Here is a 27,485-nt window from a genome sequence, read left to right on the forward strand (position 1 = left end):
ATTTTTGCCAAAATTCGGGACTCCTTTTCAGATTGGGAAATCCATCATCCTCCCAGTGTTCTTTGGCCCGCCTAACCCTTCAAAAGAAGAAGAGAGACTCCATCAACTGGACCCCAAGAGAGTCTTGAGGTTTTACACCGAGCGCACCATAGTCCATTGAGTTGACAATCCGCTTTTTGATGAGTTCTCTAGGGCAAAGAAATGGAATTCAGTTCAGAGAAGCACTTTGTTAGGGAGGATAGTCCTCGGCATTAAGATCTGCTGCGCATTGGCCAAGAAGCAGCCTCCAGAAGGTCTGAGGGCCCATTCCACCAGTGCCAATGCTGCTACCACTGAATTGACAAATGGAGTGCCTGTTCTTGGTATTTGTTAGAACACAACGTGGTCATCAATGCACATGTTCATGAAGCACTACTGCCTTGACAGCCAGGTCTGATGGGAACGGCATTTCTTCTGTATGTAAATCTCTGAGATGTGGACTTCTCAGAATGAGACAGTAATTTCAGTAGAATTTGCTTTTCTTTTTTTATTGCCCAAGTTTTTAGTTTTATATCCCCAAAATTTATTTTAATTTTTTAAGACATCAAAGCTCCAGTCACTTATAAACAATTGCATTTGTAATCAACTTTAGGCTTGGTAGAAAAAGGTCCCGTATCTGTAATGATACATCCTTCTCTTGTTGTACATATTTGTAACAAATTCACTTCACCTAACATCTGTCTAAAATTGTGTACATTTGCAAGGTGTAGGGTGCAATTGTAAGGTTGTGGAAGGATAATATTTGACGTGGATACAGATGAAAAGAGCTTACTGAGTCCACTTTTGAAGATTAAGTGGAAGGATGCCTCTTCCGTAAAATGAATATTGCCTGTTTTTCTTGATCAAACAACAAGTATTAAAAGTATAAAAAGACACAGTTGTTTAGAGGCGTTATAATAGCCTTGCTAAATTTCAGTAATTTTATATTTGTTATGCCATTCAAGCAAATAACTCTAAGAGCTGGAATTTCTGACAAAATTCCCACTATACAGGTTTAGCTCATAACATTGTAGAGTTTTGGAAATGTGTTCACAGAAATCATTGGAACTGGATCTAGTGGTTATTGTAGAAGCCATTTGCTTTTATTGCAATTAAAAATCGAGCAAAAGAGGATGTATTATCCTGCTGACTGACACGATCTTTCAATATGGGGTATCAAAATTAGGATTGCACATTATAAAACTCCATATTCTTCTCCACATTTTATATCCCAAGCAGCTGTCTTTGAGATGTTTCTTAAATTTATTGTGTTAAATCTTTTTTTGTTAATTCTAGTTTTTTTTTAACGTTTTCTTTTGATTGGAGGCTTTACTGGAACAATGTCTGTCAATCAGTCATTGCCAACTTTATCAGTTTTCCCATACCTTTTACCCTTTTTCAATAGACAGCAATATTAGTGAGCTTATTATGGTGTTCCTACCTTGTTGGTTCATGAATTCATTTGCTTATGTATCAGATCTCCTGAAAATTGGTCCAAATTGCAGGTCCTTAGGAGACTTCCAACATATTTCTTTTCCTACCTCACAGAAGGGATAGTTTTACTAAGTATATTTCCTCCCAGAGAACGTACCAAACGTTATTGTTTGTGTTTCTTTGTTAAACTTTATAGAATTATTAATTTTGTGTCTTAGGTATATTATGCTTGTTAATATGTTTTAGAAGTGAAATTGCCCATTAAGTTGTTTTGATAATGGATTTATAACTAACTTCCATCTTATGCTGCTTAATAGGCTCCTCTCGCTTTTTCAACTACAGTGTCATATTGTACTGATCAGAACCTTGGTGCAATTTGAGGCCTTCTGTGTTTGAGATCTTTAGGACAGCTGCAGTACTTACTAGGTCACTTCTCAAGGATGTACCTGATCTTTCTGGCTTGGCAACTCCAGGGACCCTGATCCTGACCCCTACCGAATCCGCACCTTCACAGTTTCTGGCCTCAACACCAAAAGTTAAATGACTGTACTATACTTTGTTTGTCCAACGCTATCTACGATGTCTTTCAAGGAGCTGGTCACGATGCCACGTTATAAGGGTATACAACGTTTAGCACACATTTTTTACCACGCACTACATCTACAACGCAGGCATTACCACGCATACCATTACAACGCATTGCGCTGGGGGGCGCTCTAGGATAGGGAATAAGTTTAATTTTATATCCAACACCTTCCCTAGTATCCACGGGGACTGGAGTTGGAATATAAAATTATACTTACCACTATCCAGCACCTCAAAGCGCTATGCGTTGTAACAGTATGCGTTGTAAATACCGCGTTGTAATGGTATGCGTGGTAATAGTATGCGTGGTAACGTCATACATCCCGTTATAAGTCATTACCAGCACTGCCCTCTAAGTTGGCTGAAATTATCTTCATGGCAAAAGAGAAGATCAGAATGTGTCTTGAAGAACAGCTTCTTCTAGGTCCCAGAAATGGACTGAATAGAGTAGCTGCTTGGTTCTGACTCCATATCCGTGGTTGATAAGGACTGTGGGCATACAAAAGATGAATCAGAGGCTAGCAATCTGCTCTTTACTTCATAGTATAATGCAAGTTGTTACCTTGATTTATAGATTGCCTGAGATGTATATATCCCTACAGAAGGGGACATCCCTTATTCCTCGTGGGCCTGTCTGAGAAATAATCATTTTAACAGTGGTTCTTAAAGCTGCAAAGCCTCCGGGAACAGCAATTACAATGATGGCCGAATCATGCGTTGTCTTTGTAACGCGGTTGGAACAACGAACGTGTCATAACGTCCCATTCCTTTACCATACATGTCGTTACAGCAACATCAGTTATGTAAAGCGGCGTTGGACTTTAAAGTCCAATGCTTTCCGTACTGTTGCGCTTACCGGAGTTGGAATAGTAAATTACACTGTTCCAAAGTCCAGCACTTTTGTCAAGTCATGTCGTTGTAAAGACTTGCGTGGTAAAGGAATGCATGGTTAAGACAAATTTGTTGTTCTAACCGCGTTAAGGTATGCGTGGTTTAGGTATGCGTGGTTGTCATACAACCCAAAGTCTCTGGATTTGACTTTACCCGCAGAGGCGCCCAAGTCTAACATTTTGATGGAAATCTTGAAATCTACGACTTCATTTACAGAACCTTTTCCCCCATTCAGTGAGGGTCTACTAGAACTTGTCTAGGTTGATTCGGAGAAGCTCTTCTTGAGCCTAGCAATCCACTGATGGATTGCCAAACGCCATCTCCAGGTGAACCAAAATTCTTACCCTAACTCTTGTCCCTGAAGAGCTTAGTGTTTCAGGTTTCGTCTTCTAAACTGAATTCCAGGTCTTTCCTAAGGCCCTCTGGACAGGGAATCTAAAAAACTGGATGCTATGGGCCAGAACGTTTGAATGCAATAGGTCTCGCATTAGGAAAGTTTGAGCTATTGGTATTGTAAATTACATTTTTTTTATTTCTGTGTTGGTTTTGAAAATAGCTAAATTAATAGCTTTGTCATTTACAATGCCAATAGTTATAACTTTTGCAAATGTGACACCTATAGCATTTGTAATGCAATATGTGTTGTATTTATGTGACTTAGATATATTGCTATTACAAATAACAATGGCTTTTAATTTTTTTAAATACTTAAATAAAAGTTATTGTAATTTATAATGGCAATAGCTTAAACTTTTGTAAATAACTTTTGTGAAGATTGTGTTAAGTGTATTTTATTGTGACAAAAATCCAAGAACAGAAGTTAAATATTAACATCTTTTTGTGACATTTGTAATAAAGTTTGAGACATTGAGAGAACATATTTGAACCAGTTGTTGTTGAATGGTTGCACAGATTGATGCTGTGGTGGCGCTGAGTGGTGGTGCTGAGTGAGGGCGATAGATAGATCGAGTGAGGGCGATAGATAGATCGAGTGAGGGCGATAGATAGATAGAGTGAGGGCGATAGATAGATAGATAGATAGAAGGTGCCTATAAATAAACCAATCAAAAAACATAAACACCTAATAAACAAAAATGCCTGATTATTGAAAAGGAATAGATCGGGATATTAGATTTGTGCAAATACAATAAACAGAAGCAAGACAGTGAAGGGGCAGGAGAGAGTGAGACGGAAGTAGAGGAAGAGTGGAGAGGCCAAGACAGTGAAGGGGCACGAGAGAGTGAGACAGAAATAGAGGAAGAGTGGAGAGGCCAAGACAGTGAAGGCGCAGGTAGAGAGTGAAACAGAAACTTAGGAAGAGTAGAGACGTCAAGACAGTGAAGGGGCAGGAGAGAGTGAGACAGAAATAGAGGAAGAGTGGAGAGGCCAAGACAGTGAAGGGGCAGGAGAGAGTGAGACAGAAATAGAGGAAGAGTGAAGAGGCCAAGACAGTGAAGGGGCAGGGGAGAGTGAAACGGAAACAGAGGAAGAGTGGAGAGGCCAAGACAGTGAAGGGGCAGGAGAGAGTGAGACAGAAATAGAGGAAGAGTGGAGAGGCCAGGACAGTGAAGGGGCAGGAGAGAGTGAAACGGAAACTGAGGAAGAGTGGAGAGGCCAAGACAGTGAAGGGGCAGGAGAGAGTGAAACGGAAACTGAGGAAGAGTGGAGAGGCCAAGACAGTGAAGGGGCAGGAGAGAGTGAAACGGAAACAGAGGAAGAGTGGAGAGGCCAAGACAGTGAAGGGGCAGGAGAGAGTGAGACAGAAATAAAGGAAGAGTGGAGAGGCCAGGACAGTGAAGGGGCAGGAGAGAGTGAAACGGAAACTGAGGAAGAGTGGAGCGGCCAAGACAGTGAAGGGGCAGGAGAGAGTGAGACAGAAATAGAGGAAGAGTGGAGAGGCCAAGATAGTGAATGGGCAGGAGAGAGTGAGACAGAAATAGAGGAAGAGTGGAGAGGCCAAGACAGTGAAGGGGCAGGAGAGAGTGAGAGAAATAGAGGAAGAGTGGAGAGGCCGACAGTGAAGAGGCAGGAGAGAGTGAGACAGAAATAGAGGAAAAGTGGAGAGGCCAAGACAGTCAAGGGGCAGGAGAGAGTGAGACAGAAATAGACAGCAGACTATTAAAACTGTGAAGCACACCAAGCATAAGCAAACACTAACTAGTGATGAAAAAAAAAAATCCAGTGTCGAACGGCAATTATCCAAATAATGGCAATCATTATAACGACCCAAAAAGTCACACCAGATTATATTTTTGGAGGTACACTGAAGACATTAAAGTCCAAAACAAGAACACTGGATTACAAAAGGGCTCAAGTACGTTATTGCCATTTTAAAAGCACTGACTTGTCTCTTCGAAAAAACACCAAACGACTTCAGACAACAGCCATTGGACGGAAAGAAAAAATAAATCTAAATAAAATGTATTGTGCACTTCTTTAAAACTCCTAATATATCTGCCCAAAACACTGCTTTTGCTCAGGTCTTAACCTGTTTAACGCTTTGGCGAATTTAGTGTCCAGCCTACACTAGGACAGTTTGATGAAATCCTCTCACCGGGGAGCTTGCAAGTCGAAAATGGCTGGACTATGGATACCTTTTGAAGTGAATTAGCTTGCCAGAAACACTTAGCTCCCATAAACCAGTGTTTCCCGTCATGGTGCACTCTAACGACCCCAAGTTGTTTATTAGCCAGGACTCCAGCGACCCCGAGCAATTGATGGTTATGTCTGACGCGATTAATTGCCTCTCTGCTTTCATCCTGTCTAAACAAAGCTGACATGAGCCCAACAGAAAGCTGCAACTGAGCCCCGCGTGTTTTAGTTTGTGCAATTTTATTGAAACCCATCCATTGGGCAAAAATTGAAAATGAGTCATGAGGTTGCTTTTTTTCTTGCTCGGAAAGAGTGACGTCCCACTTTACATACCGATCTGTGTGTGTTTCACAGAAAGCATTTTCCTCTGGTGCAGAGTTTGCTTTCCTCTTTCAAAATCATTTTTCGCTCATTCTTTTCAAATTTCCTTTGTTCATTACTCTAAATGAGGCAGGAAAAAGTAACTCATGATATTTGATATTTTTGAATACCGAAGTTAAAGGAAGAAACATTTGTAATGCTTAAAAGATGTGTTGCGTATACTAGCCGCTGAAAGTAAAGGAGGGCTAACAAACTCGTCCAAACTGAGTTAACCCATGCTTGAATCTTCGCCATCTGTAGGTGGAGATTACTGATCACCCATATTGAAATGATTGTGGCGTTTCCTACCTTGCTAGAGATGTCTGTTGCCTGACGTCTTAATGCACGAGGCGGCTGTATCTTTCGGCATGCAACAGCGGTTGCAGCCTTAATGCTTAAAAGACGTGTTGTGTTTAGCAAACTGCGTATACTAGCCGCTTACAGTAAAGAAAGGTTAACAAACTACTCTAAACTGGGTTAACCCATGCGTTAATCTGCATCATCTGTAAATGGAGATTACTGACCTAACCCATATATAAAAAAACTGAAAAAAATGGAAGCGCAGAGGGCCAGGGCAACATTGATATATTGAATTAAAAAGCATTGACGGGTCAAAAGACGACTGCTGCAGGGGCTGTGTGCACTCGGAGGGTGGGGGGAGGGCTTATAACGTGAAGCAAAAGGGGAATGAAAATGGGTGGAAGTAGCCACGGGTAAAAGCATGAAAACAATAAAGATAACTTAAAAAAAATAAAAGTACACTGGGAGGGGGGAGGAGAAACGCGAGAGACGGCCTGGCGGCCGTCAAAGTGAAAGTACGGCCGGCCGGCAGTGAATAAATTAGGGGAGGAGAAATGCCTGAGGCAGAGCGCACGCTGGGGGATGCCTGTGGGAGGGAGGCTAGTGGCTTTGATGTGCACGCGCTTTTTAGGTCAATGCGCTTGCGCATTGAGCTTGCTTTTCACGGGCACAGCATCAAATCGCCCGATGGTTAAGCTCTGGTTAAGCCCCAATATCTCTCGCAAGCGCATTGACAGGCTCAACCTAAAAACTGGATGCTATGGGCCAGAACGTTTTTGTAACAGGCAGACCTGCTGTTCATAGAGTGAATGCCACATGCCTGCCTGAAGGGTTTCTGTGCCCATGCCTGTGGGAGTTGGTTATACTGTTAGTTACAAGCCTACCAGAACATGCCAAAATCCTTTTTCAAATTGATGAGTAATGGCTTGGACATCTTGAAACAAATTGTGAACTGCAGCTTGGATTCTGTGGACGCTGTGGCGCAGTCCTTGGGCACAACTGCCACATTATGCAGGCATGCCTCAATGCTTACTACTGGCTTTTCAGTAGGTGTACAGCCTCTCTGGTAGACATGCCCTTTGATGGTTTACAGGTTTGTGATGAAAAGGCTCACTCCTCCATAGAGCACTTCAAAAACATTTGAGGGCTGTGGCCTACACGCTGGACATGGCTTTGCTGTAAGGGAGTTCTACATGCTATACAAAACTTTCAGGGCCTACTACGAATCTCAACATTTCCAGTAGAGGAGCTGTGGCCTGGAAAATAAAAATGATGATTGCCTCCCTTTACCTCTCTAGACTCTTTCTCTACAAATGTTGCTACATTCTGTTTCTGGCAGAGTGGCACAACCCCTCACCCACTCCCCCCAAGAACCGTTAATATAGGAGGGGAGTGGGTTGCTTTAGGTCTCTTTTCAAATTTTGGTATACATCTACAAATTCGGGGTCATATGCTCCTGGGTTGCTCCACGTGACTGGGATGTGGCATCAGCAGACTGTGGCAGCCGCAGAAATAATCCATGACCCTACTGCCTTGTGTCTACCTGTACCAGTTGAACTGCTGTCATTGGTGCTGGGCAGACCAAGATAACCACAAAGGAGTCCCGCCTCACTGGACTCACCGCACATTAAACTGTGATTGCCGGGGCAGTCACCATGGAGGAGGCATTTGGTGGGTGGGCCAAGTGCGTGCAGATATACTCTTAGAGACTGAAGCTCAGGTTCAGCTCACAGAGTCGCGGTAGGTGGCTGTTTGGCATGCCCTAGTAAAACAGTGAGTTGGGCAGCATGGGTCGATCTGCGGGAATCACAGGAGAATCCTCTGAATCTTGCCAATCATGAAGGCCTGCCCTGTGGTATTGACAGTGAACCAGGTGGCAATGGTAGACCGATGTGGTTATGTAGGGCATGATTTCTATGAGGGAGCCCCTCAGTGCCTACGAAAGTAAGCCGACGTTGTCTGTGCTAGGGGGAAGGTTTTACTTTTCTCGTTTGAAATTAGTTGTTGGAGGAATCCATGCAAGACCGTCCCTAGATTAACTGAGTTGAGGATCAGACACCGACCATCTCACTGGAGGTGCCTTCCCTAGTGAGGCTGGGGGCCTGCATTGCTATTGCCTTTGTGGAGCCTCTTCCTCCTTGTGTGGTCTTTGGCTCTCCCCCTGAAGGAGTGGATCAACGTGGCCAAATGGTTGCCTCCTGACCTCTGCTCAGCTGGCTGTCTGCTCTGCAGCTGGAAAGTTCTGGCTTTCGGTGACTAGACCATATATTCTTGCCAAAAAAAGACTTCTATGATTGCTTCACACACTACAGCAGCCTCTGTGACTGGCCACCTACCAGGGATCTACTTTATCTTTATCTAGATTCTCCTGTGTCATACTAGGTTGATATCTTTCCCACTGATTCCATCACCCAGGCCTGCCACCCTGACAAATTGCTGGCTTAGACCTGCAGCAGGGGGACTCACTACAGGAGCACACCTGAAGCCCTCCACACATATTACATTTTCCCACTGATGTGGGCTTAGGATGGGTGCTGCCTAGCCCCGGCTCCTAAATGTCTGTCACTGGCTCTTTATACCCATTGAACCTGGGGTGACACCACACTTGCTGTCTGGATGACCCAGTACCCACCTGCACCTCCGCTATGGGGAAAGACGGCCCTGCTTCCTCGCAAGAGCAAACCAAAATAAACATATTTGCATTCCAGCCATCAGAAGTGCCCAAACTAGCCAGTGAGGCACCCACGAATCAACAGCCACTATGCCATCAGGTTCTGACACCATACTGCAAGCAGCAGAGGTCTTCCTTACAGCTCTCAAAACTAGGATAGGGGCGGTAGGAACACCGCACTACTCCTTCAAGACCTGCATGCGTAATGTAATTAATAGGATGTCTAAAACAGAAGGCCACATTACTGAACTGAAAGATGTAGTCGCAGAAGTAAAATGTACTGTGTCACGCCTCGTCACAACATCCAAAATGTTAAAGGAACAAGCTGAAGATGCTGAGAACAGACCAAGGAACAATAGCCCAAGATTAATTGGCTTCCCAGAGGCGACGGAGAGCCCATCGCCTGAAATTTTCTGGAAGCCTAGTTTACCTCTTGGCTGACACTGGACAAATTGTTGCTTTGACCTGGAAAAGGCCCACAGGGCGCTAAACACAACACCTCCCACCAGGCACTTCCTCTCTCTTCTACTCACCCACAGGTCCCCTCATCGCCGAAGTCTTGAATTTTAGAGACTGAGACTTGACTCTTAAGGGTGCAAGAGTAATGGAAATCCTGCCCTTTCAATCTTCTGAATCATAATGTTTCCCAATTACAACCGCTTGGTTCAGAAAGAGCAAATCCTTTGATGCAGTCAAACAGAAGTTGCGGGCAATGAAACTGAAATACGTGCTTTTGTTCTCAACCTGGCTTAAGTTGCTCTGACTCCCACTCCTTCTTTGATTTGCCCTGAGACTGGGTGGCAGAGAAGAGGGAGCTGAAGAATAACTCCACTCTTCCTGTGGAGGATGATGTCCTGAGAGGAGGCAACGGAGGTCACATCCCAGAAGGTGGAAGTGCTTGAATCAGCGAAAAGGTCCCAGCTTGGGATCACCAGCCTCTTCAGCCACCAAAGGTAACCACCAACAAAATGTGACATGGGTGGAAGAGTCTTTGTTGGCGGACCTCGACTTCTCTACCCCCAAATATCCAGAGGCTCCATCTGGAGAGGGTCTTTGCCTTTGGACCGACATGAGCCGTCAAGTATCAATCTGCTAAGTGTCAGACTGTTTAGAAGGTGGGCTGATGGATCCCCTACCCTCATTCTCATTTCTTAAACTTTTTACTCTTTGCCAGCAACAAGTTATATGGTAGCAATATGTTGAGGAGAGTACTGCCCTTGGAGATTGTGAGGTGGAAGTGTGGCATGGGGCGATTGAGGGGGAATACATTTTCAGTGAACATCTGCATATCTTTCTGTCTAAACATAGAACATATCAAATATTTTTGCATCTTACAATGGACCTAGTTACCATAGGAAGAATGTTTTTTGGTCTGCTAATAACTTTGAGGTTGTTTGACAAATCTTTCCAAAAAAACTTCATCCACCTCAGCTCCTTCCTTGGATGTTTTGGGGTGATTTGTGAAGTGGGGGCCAAGAAAGAAGGATAGTTCCAAAACTCAATTTCGCCATGCAATTTCCATAGAGATTTATGAACAGTGCTGTAGCCCAAATGGCGAGGGTCTGTGGTAGGTTGGCCGTGTATGGGCAGTTGGCCCTGTGGCTAACCCACGCTATGTACAGCCAAAAAGGATGTGTGCAGTGAGGAGTGTCCACGCCATGCTGCAGCCCACACCTTGCATGGCTGATGGCTACTTGGGGAGTGGGCTACGACCTGGCCATATGTTGCACAGGTTAGCTACCCGCGGAAGGGGTAGTGCCTATCCCTGCAGTCAGCGCCATCCATGTTGGGCATGGGCGGAGGATGTGCGACGCAGGGGAAGCTGTCTGCGGTGGATTGCGTGCAGGGCATGGCTGCAGTGCCCTTTGATTTTGTAAGCTGTATCTAAGAATAGCGCTTATTTTGCCTATCCTATCCTCTGTGTGGACTTTGTTAGAGGACAGTGTGGAATAAAACCCCTTTGTTTACTTTTAGTAAAGTTTTCATATTGTATGTTCTATATTCAATAATATATAAATGTTGAATAGCTGTTATCAACAGCAAAAAAATGAAGTTACAAGATGGTGCCCATGAAAATGGAAGGAGGTTGGTCCCTTTTTTAAGTTTACACTGTAGCACTGCATATAAGGAGCACTTATAATGGAGACCATTATCGTGAACAATACCATATGTGGTTGAAATGCATCGAGTTTGAGGGATTAAAACTCCTTGATTAAGCATACCAGAGTGTGCGATTTTCTCAATCTTTGGAATCAGATTAATATATTATATGATCAGCACCGATTTCGACTCAACAACTTCACAAGGGCACGGAATTGGAGCGAGCAGTTTACTTCTTTGGAAGACTAATATATATCTTCAATCTTGTGTGCAACTCATGATCAAGAAACAAATTAGTTTACCATACATTGTGCAACTAGCCTAGTATATAGTATTGCTGGCACATTTGATTTGATCTTCCAGCCCTATTGAACTCTTTAGAATGGGTTGAATGATGGATATCATCAAGTGGTTGCATCCCTCAGTGTAAGATGGACCAAATGGGTGTTCCTACGGTATGTGCCAAGAGATTGTTCTTACAGGCCCCAATGTAATGGATGCAATAACCTGCTCATGATGCGGATGCCAGAGCAATTCCACCAAGCTCTCTGTGCAGGCATCAGAAGACTCAATTATGCCTCTGGTTGCCCTGTGTATCAAGTGTTTTTTCTACCCCCGGTGTCAGCTCTATGAAGGCCTAGTTCCAACTACGGCCCCTCCCTCTCTCTCACTCTAGGGACAGGCCTATACTGGGTTGGCACCATTGGTGCCTGTGTCCTCTGCATGTGTAGCGTGACTCTGGTGGTCAGCCAGTGAAGACGTGAGGGTGTGTATGCATTGCCACTGGTAGCTGAAATAAAAGCCTAAATCGGATTTTGAAGTTCTGCACACCATGTATCAGTCGTAGTGCCGTCACGAAACCTAGGAGAGCACAGGCGGCAGAAAAAAAGGGACTTAATCAGTAGCTCCAAGAGATCACCTACATTTTACAACCCAGTTGGTCCTTCAAAATAACAGAAATATAATAGAACACTATTAAAATACAGAATGACATATATTTTCAGGTGAGATTGTACTTCAATAATCCAGTTGTAAGCACAATTCCGACCAGTAAACCGAGCTACACAGAGTCTTTAAAAGCAAGACGCTGTCCACTGATATGACCTTGCAAATGTTTATTACGGCCTATATATAGCAGTCTGTACATCAGATGAATGAATGGTATGCTCTTTATTGGGTCCCATTTTAGTTTAATATCTGTTTTAGGCATGAGTAACCAGCTGATCATTAGTAGATGAAAGCCCAATGAGATCTCCAATGGCTTCCAGTACAACGCAGAGTGAAGTTCAAGACTATGCATTATGCACAAATGCACAGTCCAATTAATAAAAAAGGTCTTCTTTGTTAAGACTATATTTGCTGGGGCGAGTCCTCAGATCCTCTTCAGCTCACCTACTGAAGGTCCTCAGGATCCGTAGATATCGCTCGGTTGATCGTTCTACTTCCTTCCTGGCTCCTAGACTCTGGAACACATCGGCTATTGGAGCAGGAACTCCCCTTCCGCAAGACCTTGAAGACTTGGCTTTTCTGCGACTAACTTCCTTTCTGGTTTTACCATCTATCGTGTCTGTCGCAGCGCTGGAAGGCCTCGGGGTAGCCATGGGCAATAGTAGACTGGAAGAATAGAACAGTACTAGTATTATTTGCTTTGTAGCCATAACTCTCTTACGTGTGCATCTAAATATTTGATTTACTGTCACTCCTGTATCTGAAATTCCACAGATAACTGTTTACAGTCTGCTATGAAAGAAGAAGGGGTTGGTCCGCAAAATGTAATGCTTTACTATGGAATTTCTTTTTGTAGAGCTCTTCCCTTTAGCAAAATCAGGAACCCAACCCAGTATTTTATAGCACAGCAGAATCTATCCAAAAGCTGGTTCAAATGTTTCCCTACAGAGATCCTCTCTTATCATTGTACTTGAAAGTCGGACACTCCATTATGAGTCTGCATTATCTAATTACTACTGCCTCCCCGTTTATTACTGGGAATAGTACTTATTTTCCTAATTGATATTTTAATGGGCACAAACTTCATTATCATATAAGTTAATCTGGAAACTGATCAATAACGGGTCCCCCGGGTAAGGCCACATTTCCAAAGACCATCTAGATGACTTCAGCAGTAATTCCTGTCACATCCAGTCAGCTAGAGGATCAACTGCAGAGACACACAGTAATGGTTAGAAAGAGCATCCCCATATCTTGTTCCGCATCCAATACATAAAGTTTGTTACAGCTTGCCATTCACATTCACTTGAGCACTGTCAAGTCACACTTCTTTCTTTTCAAACTCTCATAAATAGCTGAATTCCATAGTCAACTTTTTTATTGGCTAAGGCCAAGACTAGTACAAGTTCTTCTGGCTAAGGGGCAGATCCATGTCAGATTTTCAAAATACCCGCTGGCTACGCAGCCTCCTGAAACAAAATCGAGTTGACATGTTAGGAATAAAGCCACTCTGAAGGTGTTCTAAATTCATTCACCACAGCAGCCCCCGTGAAATTGGATGGTTTCTGGAATTAAGGCTTCATAATTCTGGAAGTCTGGTCTCAAGTGAGATAAAGATGAGTCACCAAGGGTTTCAGATGCAGATGAAACCAGGACCGGGTAATTTGATATTGTTGCTGACATCAGACCCAGATCTCCCAACAAGTCCCTGGCTGATGCTGATGGAAGATCTAGGAAGTTCATTAGTTGAATTTAGAGGCTCAGTGCTCTGACCTGTGGAAGGAAGACAAAGCCCAGATTAGTTTTGAAGAGTTCCCCAATAACTGACATGTCTATGCTGCCATTATTTGTGCGTTTACGGGGGCGTGGCCTGGTGCGGGATGGAGTATGACATGCCTCACTCAGGCTCCAGCTCCCACTCGTCGTTATTGAACATTTTTGGCTTCGGGCTGTCACCTACCATCACTTTTGGGCACACACGGTCCGTAGACATTGCTTGGGACAATCGGAGGCGAGCATACACCTTGACCAGACGTCCTGGGGCGAGTTCATCTCCCTCGGCCTGGAAGCCCGTCGGATCCCGACCGCCATCTTACGGCCAACTGGCTGCAGTCCTGTTCGGCTTGGTGCTGATTTGGAGGCCAGGTGCTGGCTCCCTCCTGAACACTCTCAGGTGCGGCACCCTGAGGCCTACTTGCTATGCCACCACCAATGGGGATAAGGGCTCCTCCACAGGCCCCGCTTACCCTCTCTTAGCGGACCTCATTGAGCTGCGGGTGCCGTGCTGAGGAGCCCAAACAGTGAAGGACTCTGCAGCGCCCACAGTGACCATTGTATACTTCTGGACAGGTCTACTGTTCCCGGCCCCCTTGCTCTCCCCTTGCCTCTCTGGATTGCCACGTGAAAGGACGCAGACTCTGAGTGGGGGATACACCTGCCACACACATCTCTGGTGCCGTACTTCTTCTGCACAGCAGATCTCACGTCCACCACACCTTCCAACTTCCCCTTTTCTACTGACTTCCTGGTCATCCGATCCTTGTTCAATTTAGATCCAGCAACTCCACCTCTCAAAAGCGTAAAAGGAGAAACTCCAGTACTGATGTGAGGTGTAGTCCACAACATGTCCTCTACTGCTTTCCTCCAACACAAGCCATTCACAAGAGCTAATTGTAGTCGATCCTTAATCACACGGTTTAAGCGCTCCACTAAACCATTGCTGTGCGGGTGGTAAAGGAACGTTAGGACATGTCTGATGCCATTCTCCACTAGAAGACTTTCCATCTCCCTGGACACCAATTGTGTCCCATTATGCATCACCAATTCCTTCTGGAAATCCCTTTCTGAGGAACACCTCCTTAACAAACTTGATCACCGCTTCAGCATTCGCAGTGTCCACAAACTGTGAAAACGCTGAAGAGTCATAGGAAAAATCCATCTGCTCCTTGGTTCTCACCGGCTTTGAAAGCAGCACAGCTGAGGTGCAGGCGCGAAGAGCGCTTTGAAGGGTAGATTATTTCCCCGGAAAAAAGCCACATACAAAAAAACCATTGTGGAGTATAAAGATCTCATTCCGAAAAAACGAATTTTTTTCGCAGGGAAAATTACACTAGCAGCAAATTCCTCCAAGGAACTTTTTAAAACGGTTAAATATTTGTCGAACTGGAGCAACAGCAATTCCTTTGTCCTGGACGAACCTTTCTGCAACAAGCTTGCAGATTTCTTCCAATGTAAGGACAACTCTATCTTTCAGGTATTCTCTTAGCAGTCTCCTAGCACTGACCTTATCTTTAATTTGGAAGAGGCCTCGAACTTGGGTACATTTACGACTCGCGAGGTATCTCCCACCTTTGAAACGTTTTCTCTTCTCACATGGGATAAAACAATCAGCCTCATGAGTTCCATCAAGTCTGGGGCCCCCCTCTGACCCTTGCCCTCCGGGGATCATCAATAAGCTGGGTAGTCTGGTGGTTGGGCCACTTAAAGATCAACTGAACCAAGTACTGAGTTTGGGGCACTACCCTGACATTTGGAAAAATGCCTCTATTCTTCCTTTGGTGAAGAAACCCTTCTTGAACCCCAAGCTGGTGGCAGTTACAGACCAATTTCCCAGCTAAGGTGTTAGAGAAGGCTATGAATGTGGAAATTCTAACATTTCTGGACACCAATCAATTGCTGGACCCCACTCAGTACGGGTTTAGAGCGGACCACTGTACTGGTGGCTGCATCGGAAGAAATTAGATTGAGAGTGGGCAAGGGAGGCAGAGCTGCATTAATTCTACTTGATCTCTCTGTTGCCTTTGATATGGTCCACCACCTACTTCTTATGAAACGCCTGCACTCCCTAGGCTTTAGGAGCACTGCACTATCTCTGCTGAGCTCATTTCTCGAAAATAGGCAACAGTGGGTCGAGTTGGGAAATGTAAAATCCAGCCCTTTTCCCTCCCTTCTGGGGTGCCGCAGGGATCGGCGCTCAGCCTCACTCTTTTTAACATGTATGTCACCCCCTGGTGAAGCTTATTATGAGCTTCGGCCTGACCTTACTGTCTAAAGCAGATGACGCACAGATAGTGGTGTCCGTCTTTTCTCAGTTTGAAAATGATGCTAACAATTTCTGAAGTTGCATGGCTGTAGTTGCAAGCTAGATGAAGGAGAATTGTCTCAAATTGAATTCAGATAAAACGGAGGTGCTGCTCTTTGGGAAAGAGACATCCTTCTGGAATGCATCCTGGTAGCCCCAGGAGCTTAGTGACCTGCCCAAGGTGGTGCAGAAGGCTAAAAGTTTGGGTGTCATTTTTTTACACCAAATATGCTTCGCTGCTCAGATCTATGTAGTGACCTCTGGGGGATATTTTATGTTACGAGTTCTCAAAAAAATCCTCCCTTTCATCCCAACGGACCTTCAGAAGACCGTAATGCTGGCCCTCATAGCTCCAAACTGGACTGCTGCAATGCCCTCTATCTTGGCACCTCGAAATACCTGTTGAAAAAATTGCAGTCCCTAATAAATGCAGTAGCCAGAACCCTTTTGAAAATCCCTAAGTTCAAACCAGTATCTTATCTGTTACACAGCCTTCATTGGCTACTGGTGGAGAACAGAATCTCATTTGAGTCTCTGTGCTTAATGCACAAGGCTCTTTAATGTACTGGCCCACTCTATTTTCAAGATCAATTTAAATGGTAAGCACCCAGTAGAACACTCAGAACTAGCTCGGCGCATATGGTCCTGATTACCAGAATCAAATAAGTAAACTGGGGCGGTAGAACACTGAAATTCCGGGGGTCGGGGGGAGGATGTTATTGAACTCCCTTCTGCTTGCCCTCCGGTCCCAACACCTGCTTGCAGTTATTCAGAAAGCAGCTAAAGACCTGGCTATTTCCGCCTGTAAACAACAAAGTCACTCAGACCTAACCCGGCTTGATGCTCCTTCCTCAGCCCTTGATTCACTTAGTGCTAAGACACCTACGGGTAATACGCGCTATATCAAATTACTTAATTCATTCCTTTATTCACTTAATCTCTGGCCATTTTGTCGTGTAGTCCCTCAACACCAAAACATACTTGGTTGAACAAACGGTGACTCTGAAAGGTCTGGAAATGTCGAAACCAAGTTTACACCAAGGGGTATTCTTGACAACAACAGGAGCCACAGGAGAAGGACATGTGACTTTGGTCTTATCACTAAGCACACACATGCAGGATTCACAAACACAGTGTTCAATAGCCCTGTCAACTTCTGGCCACCAAAAATCTTCCCTTACTCACCGTTTCATGGCCTGAATGCCCAGATGACCCTCGTAAGCTAGGTCTAAAATCCTCATGTGCGTGCAGCTAGGGACAACTAACTGACCACACCTGTGCAAGATACCCCCTCCATGGACAATTCTTCACCAACTCTCCTGTATGGAATTAATTCCGTGGGCGTGTCCTTCGAATTGGGCCAACCAATGGGAACAAAGTGTTCCAACGCTCCACATTTTCCAGCACTGCACTCCTCCATTCCTGTTCAGACAAAGCACCCTTAGCCACATCATTCACAGAAGATAGCAAACACACACTCTCCAACTCATCAATAGATTCCTCCCCTTCGGTAGCTTCTATTTGGGGTAACCTCGATAGACAATCAGCCACGAAGTTCTTAGCACCAGCCACATACTCAAGTTTGTAATGAAATTACTGCAGCCTGTTCTGCCACTTGGCAATGGGTGGAGTAGTTCCGTCGCCTTCTTTAGTTTTGAAAAGATCCACCAATGGCTTATGATCCGTTCTGAGGAGAAAAACGTTTCCCCGAAGGAAATTCCTGAAATGTTGCACATCCCACCACTACATCAAAGCCTCTCTTTCGCTGGTGGAATAAGTGCCTTCTGCCCCTTGTAACATGTGTGATGCAAACGCAAAGGTTTCCTCAGAACCACCTTGCCTTTTCTGCATGAGGATGGCACCAAGACCCACATTGCTTGCATCAGCAGACACAATAGTTACATCGTTGATGTTAAATGTGCTTAGTGGTCGGGCCTACACAATTTCCTTTTTGATACATTCAAAACTGTCCTCACACACCTGTTGTTCTTCTTCAACAAATTGTGCAAACGCACAATTTTATCAAAGAAATATCCTACAAATTTGGCTTAATACTGAACCAATCCAAGAAAGGAACACAATTGGTCCTTATCAACAGGTCTGGGAGCATTTTGTATAGCCTCTAAGATTTTCCTCTTAGGCTCCACATCCTTAACTCAAATGTGGTGACCCAAATAGTCCACACCTTCCTGGAAAAATTTGCACTTATCCCTCCTCAGAGTTAATCCACTCGATTTCACAATATCCAGAACCTCTTTCACTCTCATATTGTGTTCGGATTTAGTCTTCCCATAAATCAGTATGTCATCCTGGAAGAACACCACCCCCATGGTATTACCAAATAAATTCCCCATCAGGCATTGGAATACCACAAATGCCGACGCAAAACCAAAAGGCATACGTATGTAGTGGTAAGCCCCTTTGGGCGTGACAAAAGACATGAGGTGCCTGGAAGCCTAGCTCAACTCAACCTGATGATATGTTGAAGAGACGTCCAAGGAAGTGAAAAACTTCGCACCATCCAACGTTGGCAACATTTCATTGATGTTCGGCAAAGGTTGGCGATCAATCCAAATGCTGGAGTTAAGATCACGCAAGTCCACACAAAGTCTCATGGACTTGTCAGCCTTGCATGTCAAAACTATGGGTGCCAACCACTCAGACCCATCGATGGGCTCAATTATGCCCATGTCACACAACCTTTTCAACTCAATCAGTAATTCATTTCGCAGACTCATGGTACTCTATGGGCAATCGCTTGGGCATGTTCACTAAACACCTCAGGATAGTTATGGACCCTTTCATCAGCCATCAAATGCCCAACCATCCCAGTACAGGACGAAGAAGTTGACAGGACCATATTACTGGATCCTTTCATTTTCTGCCTAGATAACACCCTGTCAGGATGATTAGGGTGCAAGATTATTCCTAACTCGCCTTGTTCCTGCCATCCGAACAGATTCGCACCCTCTTTCACAACATAAACGGGTCCAGTGGCAGTGTTCCCGTTTAACTCGAGACTTCCCTCAAATTTCTCAAAAACATCCACCCTCCTGCCCCCATAGGAAAAGATCTTTATGCTGGATTGCTGTAGCTGAATGTCCTCCAACTCCCCAAAATCCTTCTGGTTTATGAGCATAAAAGGAGAACCAGAATGGGCCTGCCCTGGTGGATGTGGATCCCGGCCCCCTGCGGTACTCTCCCCACCACCTTGGACTGCTGGTCTTGACGCTGGAGGTGGGCGGGGACTATAGGTGGGCCCCTGTTGGAGGACTTCACCTGCTTGGCTGCTTGGGGCCTGATCGCTATCCTGCGCCTTGCAGGGACTGCTTGGGACCCCTTCGCCCTGACCTTCCTGGGCCTGAATGAGCTGCGAGTTCCGTGCTGCAGTGTGGGGGCAGCAAAGGGCCCTGTGACGCCTGCGAAGGGCACGTCGGACCCCCCAACACTGCTGATGCACTTTCTCCTGGCCCTGAACTTTTTGACTGGCCTCCCGGAAGACCATATCACCCCCTTTTCAGTCACTGGCAGCACCCTAATATGGGGGCCCCTGACACTCTACTTTAGCTGGCCTTCTGATCCGTGAGGAGTTTGACCCTGGACAGGGCAGGCGCAAGGCATGGGCAGTGTGGGCAGCTGCCCAGGGCCTCACACTCAACCGACCAGCATGGGGCCTGCATCAGTGCAACACACAACCAGATCTCTTGTACCCCTGTGGAACCAACTGAAAGAAGGGTGTCTCCTTGGAATTAGGCCCATGGGAGGGTGGCCCTCTCCCTGGGCCTCTCGGGGATGGTGGGAGGAGGACTAGGAGAGGGAGACACTTCCTCTTGTCTCAGTTGCAAGGAGACACATTTTGCAGGTTTGTCCTGCAACTTGGCCTCCTGCCCAGCTGCCTATTCAGAGACACTGCAGGGAGCCCTCTGTCTAGCACTTTAGCCCCCCCTCCCCAGTTTTAACTTTCAGCCCTCAAACAATTCTCACACCTTCAGTTCGATAGAAGCTGTAAAAGAGGTGCTTGTAGGAGGCTGAAAGTAGGAGCTGCAGCCCAGGAGGAGTCTGCACAAAGCATTTTCTGGAGCTTTGAATGTGTCATTTATGTGAATTCGAGGGGCCTTGCAAATTCCCTTTTTGCCCAGGACCCCGAAAATCCTAGAACCGGCCCTGACCCTGGGCCCCCATCTGTTGCTACACGACCACAAGGTGAGACAGCGCATACTTGTAACTGCACCTCTGTGTACTTGTCACCTGTTTTGGCACCCAGGGGCCTAATTGATCTTGCCTTTGAAGTCCTCCCAGCTGCGAAAATCGAACTGCGATTCTACATGCTTTTTTGCTTACTCCTCTTGTAATGCTTGTTCTCATTTTGGTACCAGGGCTAATTCCACTTCAGACAAAGTAATCCATTAACGGTTTGTTGTTTGTTATCTTCAATCTCACTTTAAATCACCTCTCAATGGTTGTGCTTTTATATGTAGTCTAAAAGGCATACACCTGCATGTGGTTTACTATGAGGTAAAGGAATTGATTCCTTACATTTACTCATACCGTGTTTATTTTTTTTGTTTTATGCCTTATTGTGGAGGAGTCTTACGAAAGTAGGACTTGAACAAGATACCGAATCTTGTAATGTTGCCTTTTTTTACAGTGAGTGATTACATATGGATAAGCTTGATATAAATTGGAAAAATGTTATAGCTCTAGTTGTTCATCTTAATGTCAACTCTATAGATTTTGAACCTCAGTGTCCTGTTTTCATCTTGTTAAAATTTCAGAAACTTCTATCTGAAGTAGAAGAAAAACTGAAAAGTTGTGAGAATGTCGCTAATGGAAAAGGAAGGAGAATTCTTATCCAAGACATAGAAGGATCTGATGAAGAAGGAGAAAAACAAGGTGGGGAAAATGACCAAAAAGACAAAAGTCTGAATATAAACACTTGCTACTCAATTTTAATATGTTGAGTCTATGAATTGAGCTTTGTATATACAGCCTTCTATAACATGCTAGTTTTCCTTGCAGTACCTTTCTTCTTAGGAAAGCAATTATTTGGCTTCACAGATGTTAGATAGATTTCTCATAATTGTGCGCTCCCTCCCACAGAACTATCACTGTCACACATGTAACTGAGGTGACTGGTCACATTTAAGTGCTTGCCATCCCATACTCATGAGCACCTTGCATACTGAATTTCCAGTCGCTAAGATTCATATAGTGCCTTCATACTGTCCTACTTAAGTTTTGTACATATTCTGGACTGTAACCATTGTGTCATAAAAAAGAAGCAAAAGCCCTAAACACAGTGCTCTAGTCCATCTTTTACGTATACAGAGGTAAATGATTTTTTGACCCTTCATTTCCCCAGTTAGTTTTCCCTTAGCTCTTGGAGAAATGCAGACAAGCTATGAATCCGTTGAGCAGGGAAAACATGCCTTAGTCTCACCAACTCTATTGTGAGCATAGTTCACAAGGATAAAGTAGTATATAACCCACCTAAGGCCTGCCTGATAATCTGCAGTTGTGGGATCCCCAGCTATGTTTTGGGAAGTCGTTGGCAACCTCAAGTATATATTTACAAGTCTTTATTTAACACTAAACTAGAAAGTAACAAAAGCAAGGCTACTATGGTAATAATAAGTAAAACATTGGCACAAACAAGTATTAGATATCTAAACAGTTAGTAAATATCTAACATTTTAAGGAGGGCTAACAAGATCCTCCATTTGGATTTCCTACCAATATGTGAAAAATGTGAACCTTCAAATTCCCTCAGACTGTCCCTTAGCCACTGATCATAAATGCCTCCTGCATGGGGTCGATGCTCCGCGTTCACAGGCTGGCCACCAACCTTATAGGCACAGTGTCCCTTGGAATCAAGAAGGTATGGTCTCAAGCAACACAAATCTGAATTGTCTTGGTCACCTATAACACCGGACATCAGACCACATCATTAGAGTTATTCTTTTTTATAACTGTTTTTATTCGATAGTTGATTCATGTCACATAACAGTTACAAAGGATCACATTTCCATGAGCAAGCCCCTCGCAGGAGGCTAAATCTTTTTTTACAGTACCGGTTCTTACTTGTTTTCAACCTCTTCGGAATTCACGTAGTTGCTTAGCTGATCCCGTGCCCCCCTCGTCCTTCACAAGGTATCAATTCCATTTCTCTCCTCCTCCCAGCATTAGAGTTATTCTTTAATGAAGTTCAGAGAAAATTGTGTAGGAACTCTACATGTGGCTAGTGACAGTAGCAGACTTTGTCATGATATTGCAGAGCACAAGCAATTGTAAGCATTAACAAGGTTAACTTATAGTCACAAACTGTATATTCAAACAAATAAAAAGTCATGAGGAAACAATATTGTTCATAATCTGAATTCATTAGTTCATAATAAAAAAACATATTACCCCCTACAGGAAGCAGGGATGACAAGTCATAGGTCATAAAATGTAATGATTCAGAACACCACCCAATGTGGTCAACTGAGATAATCACGCTGATCTCCACCTCCAAACCCTCAGCCCATGTCCTTGATCCCATTCCTCCCCTACTGACCAAAGAAATGAAGCGTGCTCTAGCTCCGTTCTGGAGCACGATCATAAACAGCTCCCTGAAAAGCGGAGTGGTTCCTGACTGCCTCAAAATGGGTCAAGTAACACCCCTGTTGAAAAAACCTGGACTGGATGTAACGGTTCTAAACAATTTTAGACCTGTGTCGAACCTCCCCCTTCTCTCAAAAACACTTGAAAGATGCGTACTACATCAACTAACCCAGCACCTGGACAACATCAACCTCCTGGACCCCCACCAGTCTGGCTTCAGAAAAGGCTGTAGCACAGAAACCGCGATTCTCAATATCATCGACGATATACATGGATCACTAGACTCCGATCAATGCTGCCTCCTCATTCTCCTTGACCTCTCGGCAGCATTTGATACTGTTGATCACAAACTCCTCATAAGGACTCTCCAAGAAAGAGACGGCCTTGGTGAGGTAGTCCTCAAATGGTTCTCCTCCTTCCTCCACAACCACACACAAAAAATAAAAATAAAAAACTTTACTTCCGACCTCCAGCAAATCAACAGAGGAGTCCCTCAAGGCTAGGTGCTTTCACCGCAACTCTTTAATATCTACATGGAACCTCTTTCCAAACTAGTCAGAAAAGCCAACATTCACTTCCATCTCTACGCTGATGAAATAGAACAACAGATAGCACCGTGGTTAATTATAGGTTATATGGCGCTCAGGATTCAGATTTGCACTTTATATTAATAGTTAGGTATTCGTACGGTGCTCCAAGGTATGGAAAACCACATAAATTCCATAAACCGAGAGACGAGTCCCTCACCAAAAGAATTATCTAACTCCCAAGCACACGTAATTATGTCAGCTTATTACAACTTATTCAGAACAATATATATACTTTTAGACACAAAAGCACAAGTAAGTCAATAAATTTAAATTCCAGGTCAACTTCTTGTCTTGTTTTTAATTTAGATTTTTCTCCAAACAGCACCACAGCCAACGCGTTTCGTCGCTACAAGTAGTGGCTCCTGCGACTTTCTCAAGGCTAATTGTTTCCGTTTTGCGTGCTTTTAGGTGTGGTGATAATTCCAACCCACACATGGGTTCCAACGCGGAACAGATATGGCGAGGGAATACTCGGACACAGCATTACTCTAGCTGAATTAAAAGAAACACTTGATGGGAACCTAACACGGATTGTAAGAACACCGATACGGGCACGATTTTCGATTTTCGATATTTGGAACCCACGCTGATGAAACCCAGATCTATCTGGAAACAACCTCTCTCAAAGACATACAAAGACTTAATGATGTCTTGAAAGATGTCCAACGTGGCTCACAAGCAACCACCTGAAACCTAACCCTGACAAGACTGAGACACTCCTCATCTCAAATAAGGAAGACAACCCACAAATTGCCGAGTGGTTAAAGGCCATCGATGCACTTAATGGAAATCTTATTCTAGCGGATTCTGTCAAATCCCTAGGCATCACTCTTGATCCAAAACTGAATATGACGAGACACATTAAGAATTCGGCCAAAAGTGTGTTACTTAGCCTCTGACTACTGAACAAATTAAAACCCTACAATCCGCCTAATGATCTCAAACAGGCCACCCAATCTCTGGTTCTGTCAAGATTGGACTATGGGAACGCAGTCCTCTCAGGAATTCCAAAATCACACCTGGCTCCCATCAAAACAACGCTACATGCGGCTGCCAGAATGATCACCGGTATCAAGAAATATGATCTTATCTCCCCCGCACTCAAGGAACTCAAATGGCTCCCAGCAGAAATGCGGATTAGCTTCAGAACAGCCTGCCTCACCCACAAAGCCCTTCACACCGGCAAACCAGATTACCTGGCGAAAAAACTCAAAAAAGCCGGTCAGTCCAGGAACCCAAGAAGCTCAAACTCCCTTCTACTGATCCCACCTAAGACCAGAAAGAAAAAAACTGCTGATCGATCTTTCACCTGAAGCGCTCCCAAAATCTGGAATTCTATTCCCCCTCATATCAGAACCGGTCCCTCTTTTGTAAAATTCAAAACCCTGTTCCTCAACCGCTCCTTAGGAAGTGGATAGAGGGAAGCATTTAACAATCATCGAGCTCCGCTCCAGCTCTAAGACTCGGAAGATCCTTGAAGACAAAATGTAATTTACTACAATGTGTTGCTCTTTCATTTTTGCGCTCCTCTGTGGATATGTCTCCCCTCTACTCTGTATCTGATGATTACTTGTGCTGTACCTACTGTAAAGCGCTCCGATACCCTGGGGTCTGGCCAGCGCTATAGAAAACTTCTTAAATAAAATAAATAAATAAATAAAATAAAATAAATAAAATAAGTTCGATGTATGAGGAATGATGTTAGATAACACAATAGTGTCCGTAAGTCAACACACATGGCTAACCAACATTTATTATTTCTCCTCTGTCAGTGTGGATGATTAATAACTATGAAATCACAATGCTAATACCAGTTGCGACTCCAGAGTCACAATGTGGTGGCGTCTTATTTCAGCGATAGTGATTTTGATGCATAAGCTGCAAAATCAAAATGCCTGTTGAAAAGTCAGTCACAAGAGATGAAAACGCTGAAACAGATGTGGATGGTGACCAGACTGAAAATTAATTAATTAATCGTCCTTTGTAGAAGGAGAGCAAGTTGCTACTAGTTAAACTGCATCTTTGACAACTTTAGTATAATATAAATGTCAGCAAAGGCAATATTGAATCCTGAATGGAGTTTTAAGGGATCCAGATAACACTGTAGACCATGCAGCAACCATGTTGCTCAACATAGTAATTAAGGAAGCAGGTACTTGCACTTGTACCTGTTGCGACAGAAGAAGATGATATGCCCATTGCATCAGGTTTCATGTTCTCAGATTCAGAATCTGCAGTGGTGAGGTCAGACATAGTGACACCTCACCTTCATCATAACGAACAACATGCGTAGAAGCTGTCAAATAGTGATTCACTGGCAAAAGTTAATTTTCATTGAAAGAAAAAGACATCATATTTTTTCTACAGTGGTAAACCGGTTTCACACCGGATGATTGTGGCATTTTACGAAAGACCAAGGTGAATGTTTAAAGAGTTGTTTAGGGATATCTTCCCCAGATACTTTCCAACCGACTATATGAGCCACTTAATTTCACCACAAAGCAACAATGGAACTATAACAACATCTCCTAGCAAGACCGGTTCAACTATAACCATGGCCATTTGCCCCAACTGCGACTATGACATCACTCCCAGGCCTTCAAAATCTCAAACGATGAGAGTACAGCAACGTCTACTGGCAAGAAAGGTATGATTCCAGATCTATTGTCGTCCTAAGCATTGAGTTGACCTCTCTGAATATAAACTTTAAAGCATGAGCAATACTGATGCTGATATTTGTGAAAGCTGGACGAGTTCCAGTAGTTTTTGATGCCCCAAAATGTTCAGAAGCAATTTGGCAAAACGAGTATGGTGAGCCTTGTCAGGATCCTCTTTCCACGGACCCCGACCATACCTGTCTGCCTCATGGAACTGCCCATTTCTTTCCCCTCCAGCTGCCAGAATCGGAGGTGTGTCTGCCCGGACTTGAGGCTTCCCCACATGGCTGGCCTTTTAAGGATCCGATCGATGAGGAGACAGGCCCGCCCCCTTTAGGTGGGACAACGGAGCGTCGTCAGAAGAAAAGGATTCGGGAACCAATGAGAGCCCGTTCGAGACCCGTAAGGAGGAAGACGGACGAACATCTTGAGACCGGAGAACAGCGTGAGAGAGAGAGAACCGCCATCGGAGAACCTGTGGAGGCAGCGAAAGAAGAGCCAGGAGGCCAACAGCTTCACGGAGAGCCTCGCCCCGTTCTAGGAGGAACATGGCTAGAACAGGTGCGTGGTCGCTTCAGGGGACTCAGGAGGTTGAATGCGATATTGCCGGTAGGCGAGACAGAGCAGGGGACCTAGACAGTCAGTAGGGAGACCTAGCGGGACGCGCTGCGTAAACCCCTGCTCACTCTGGTGACGGCCTTCTCCTCCCACACCTTCGTAGAAACTGACTGGTGTTGCCTCCCTTCACACCCCCCCCCCTGTTTGTGCCACCTTTTGGGAACCAGAGCACTAATCTGAGTGCATCTTCTTGTTTTCTTTCCCCACATCCATCGGAGTACCCCGCCCTACAACCTTCCAGCAAAGATGCTAAGGAGGAGAAAACACATCCACCTGAAGAGGACGTCACCTGGATTCCCTTATGCTCTTGTTTCTTTTGCCACTTTAATAAAAACCCTTGACTTAGCAGTTCTGGTGTCGCGTCTCTACCTGCCCTGTGTGACACATGGTAGAGAATGCGGGCAGCATAAGACCATTGAGAGTCCAAAATGAAAGCGTTGATTCGGCATATCGTGAAGGGGCAGAAGAAGTTGGAGTGGGCAGTCGAACGGCAGATGAACTCTGCCCAGGCCAACCGTGACACACTTAAAGAGCTCATGAAGAATCAGATCGACGCTCTGGAGAAGACCCAACCCAGGAGGTAGGTAGCCAAAAACGCTCAGGAGTGCAGACATTTTGTAACGGTTCCAGAGCACTCAATACATATTAATCAACTGGAAGAATCCAAACAATATTTTGTTTCCTCAGGAGCCCTAAAAGCTGAGCGAGTTTATCAAAGTGCAAGAGACTTAGTTCAGTGTTGGGCCACGTGAGCTCAATTAATTTTTTTACAGGTGGTGGGAAAATCCCACAGCCGTATATTGGAGCTGAGACAAAACAAATGATTATCCCATCTCAAGACTGCAGCAATTTTCAATAGTAGGGAGAAAAATTCAAACAATTTGCAAGTGAATGTTGTACACAATCTGGTATATTTGTGTCAGATATGGTTTTACAATTGTTAACTAATCACTAACTGGGATTCCTTTTCAGTTACTAAGTGTTACATCATTTTGGAGATGAAAAGGGATACTTAAACCTAAGCCAAGGAAGGAATT

At 44.4% G+C, this 27,485-nt stretch overlaps 1 protein-coding gene across 1 annotated transcript in view; it reads left to right on the plus strand.

The window, feature by feature from the left end:
- Window positions 1-27,485, plus strand: part of SPAG1 (sperm associated antigen 1) — a 1,072,862-nt gene that overhangs the window by 493,023 nt on the left and 552,354 nt on the right. The window contains exon 10 of the mRNA XM_086966056.1: window positions 20,756-20,873. Coding sequence (XP_086822182.1) covers window positions 20,756-20,873 — 118 coding nt within the window. The remainder of the gene's footprint in view (window positions 1-20,755; window positions 20,874-27,485) is intronic.

This window comes from Lissotriton vulgaris, chromosome 4_1 (genome assembly GCF_964263255.1).
Source record: "Lissotriton vulgaris chromosome 4_1, aLisVul1.2, whole genome shotgun sequence".
Lineage (NCBI taxonomy): Eukaryota > Metazoa > Chordata > Amphibia > Caudata > Salamandridae > Lissotriton > Lissotriton vulgaris.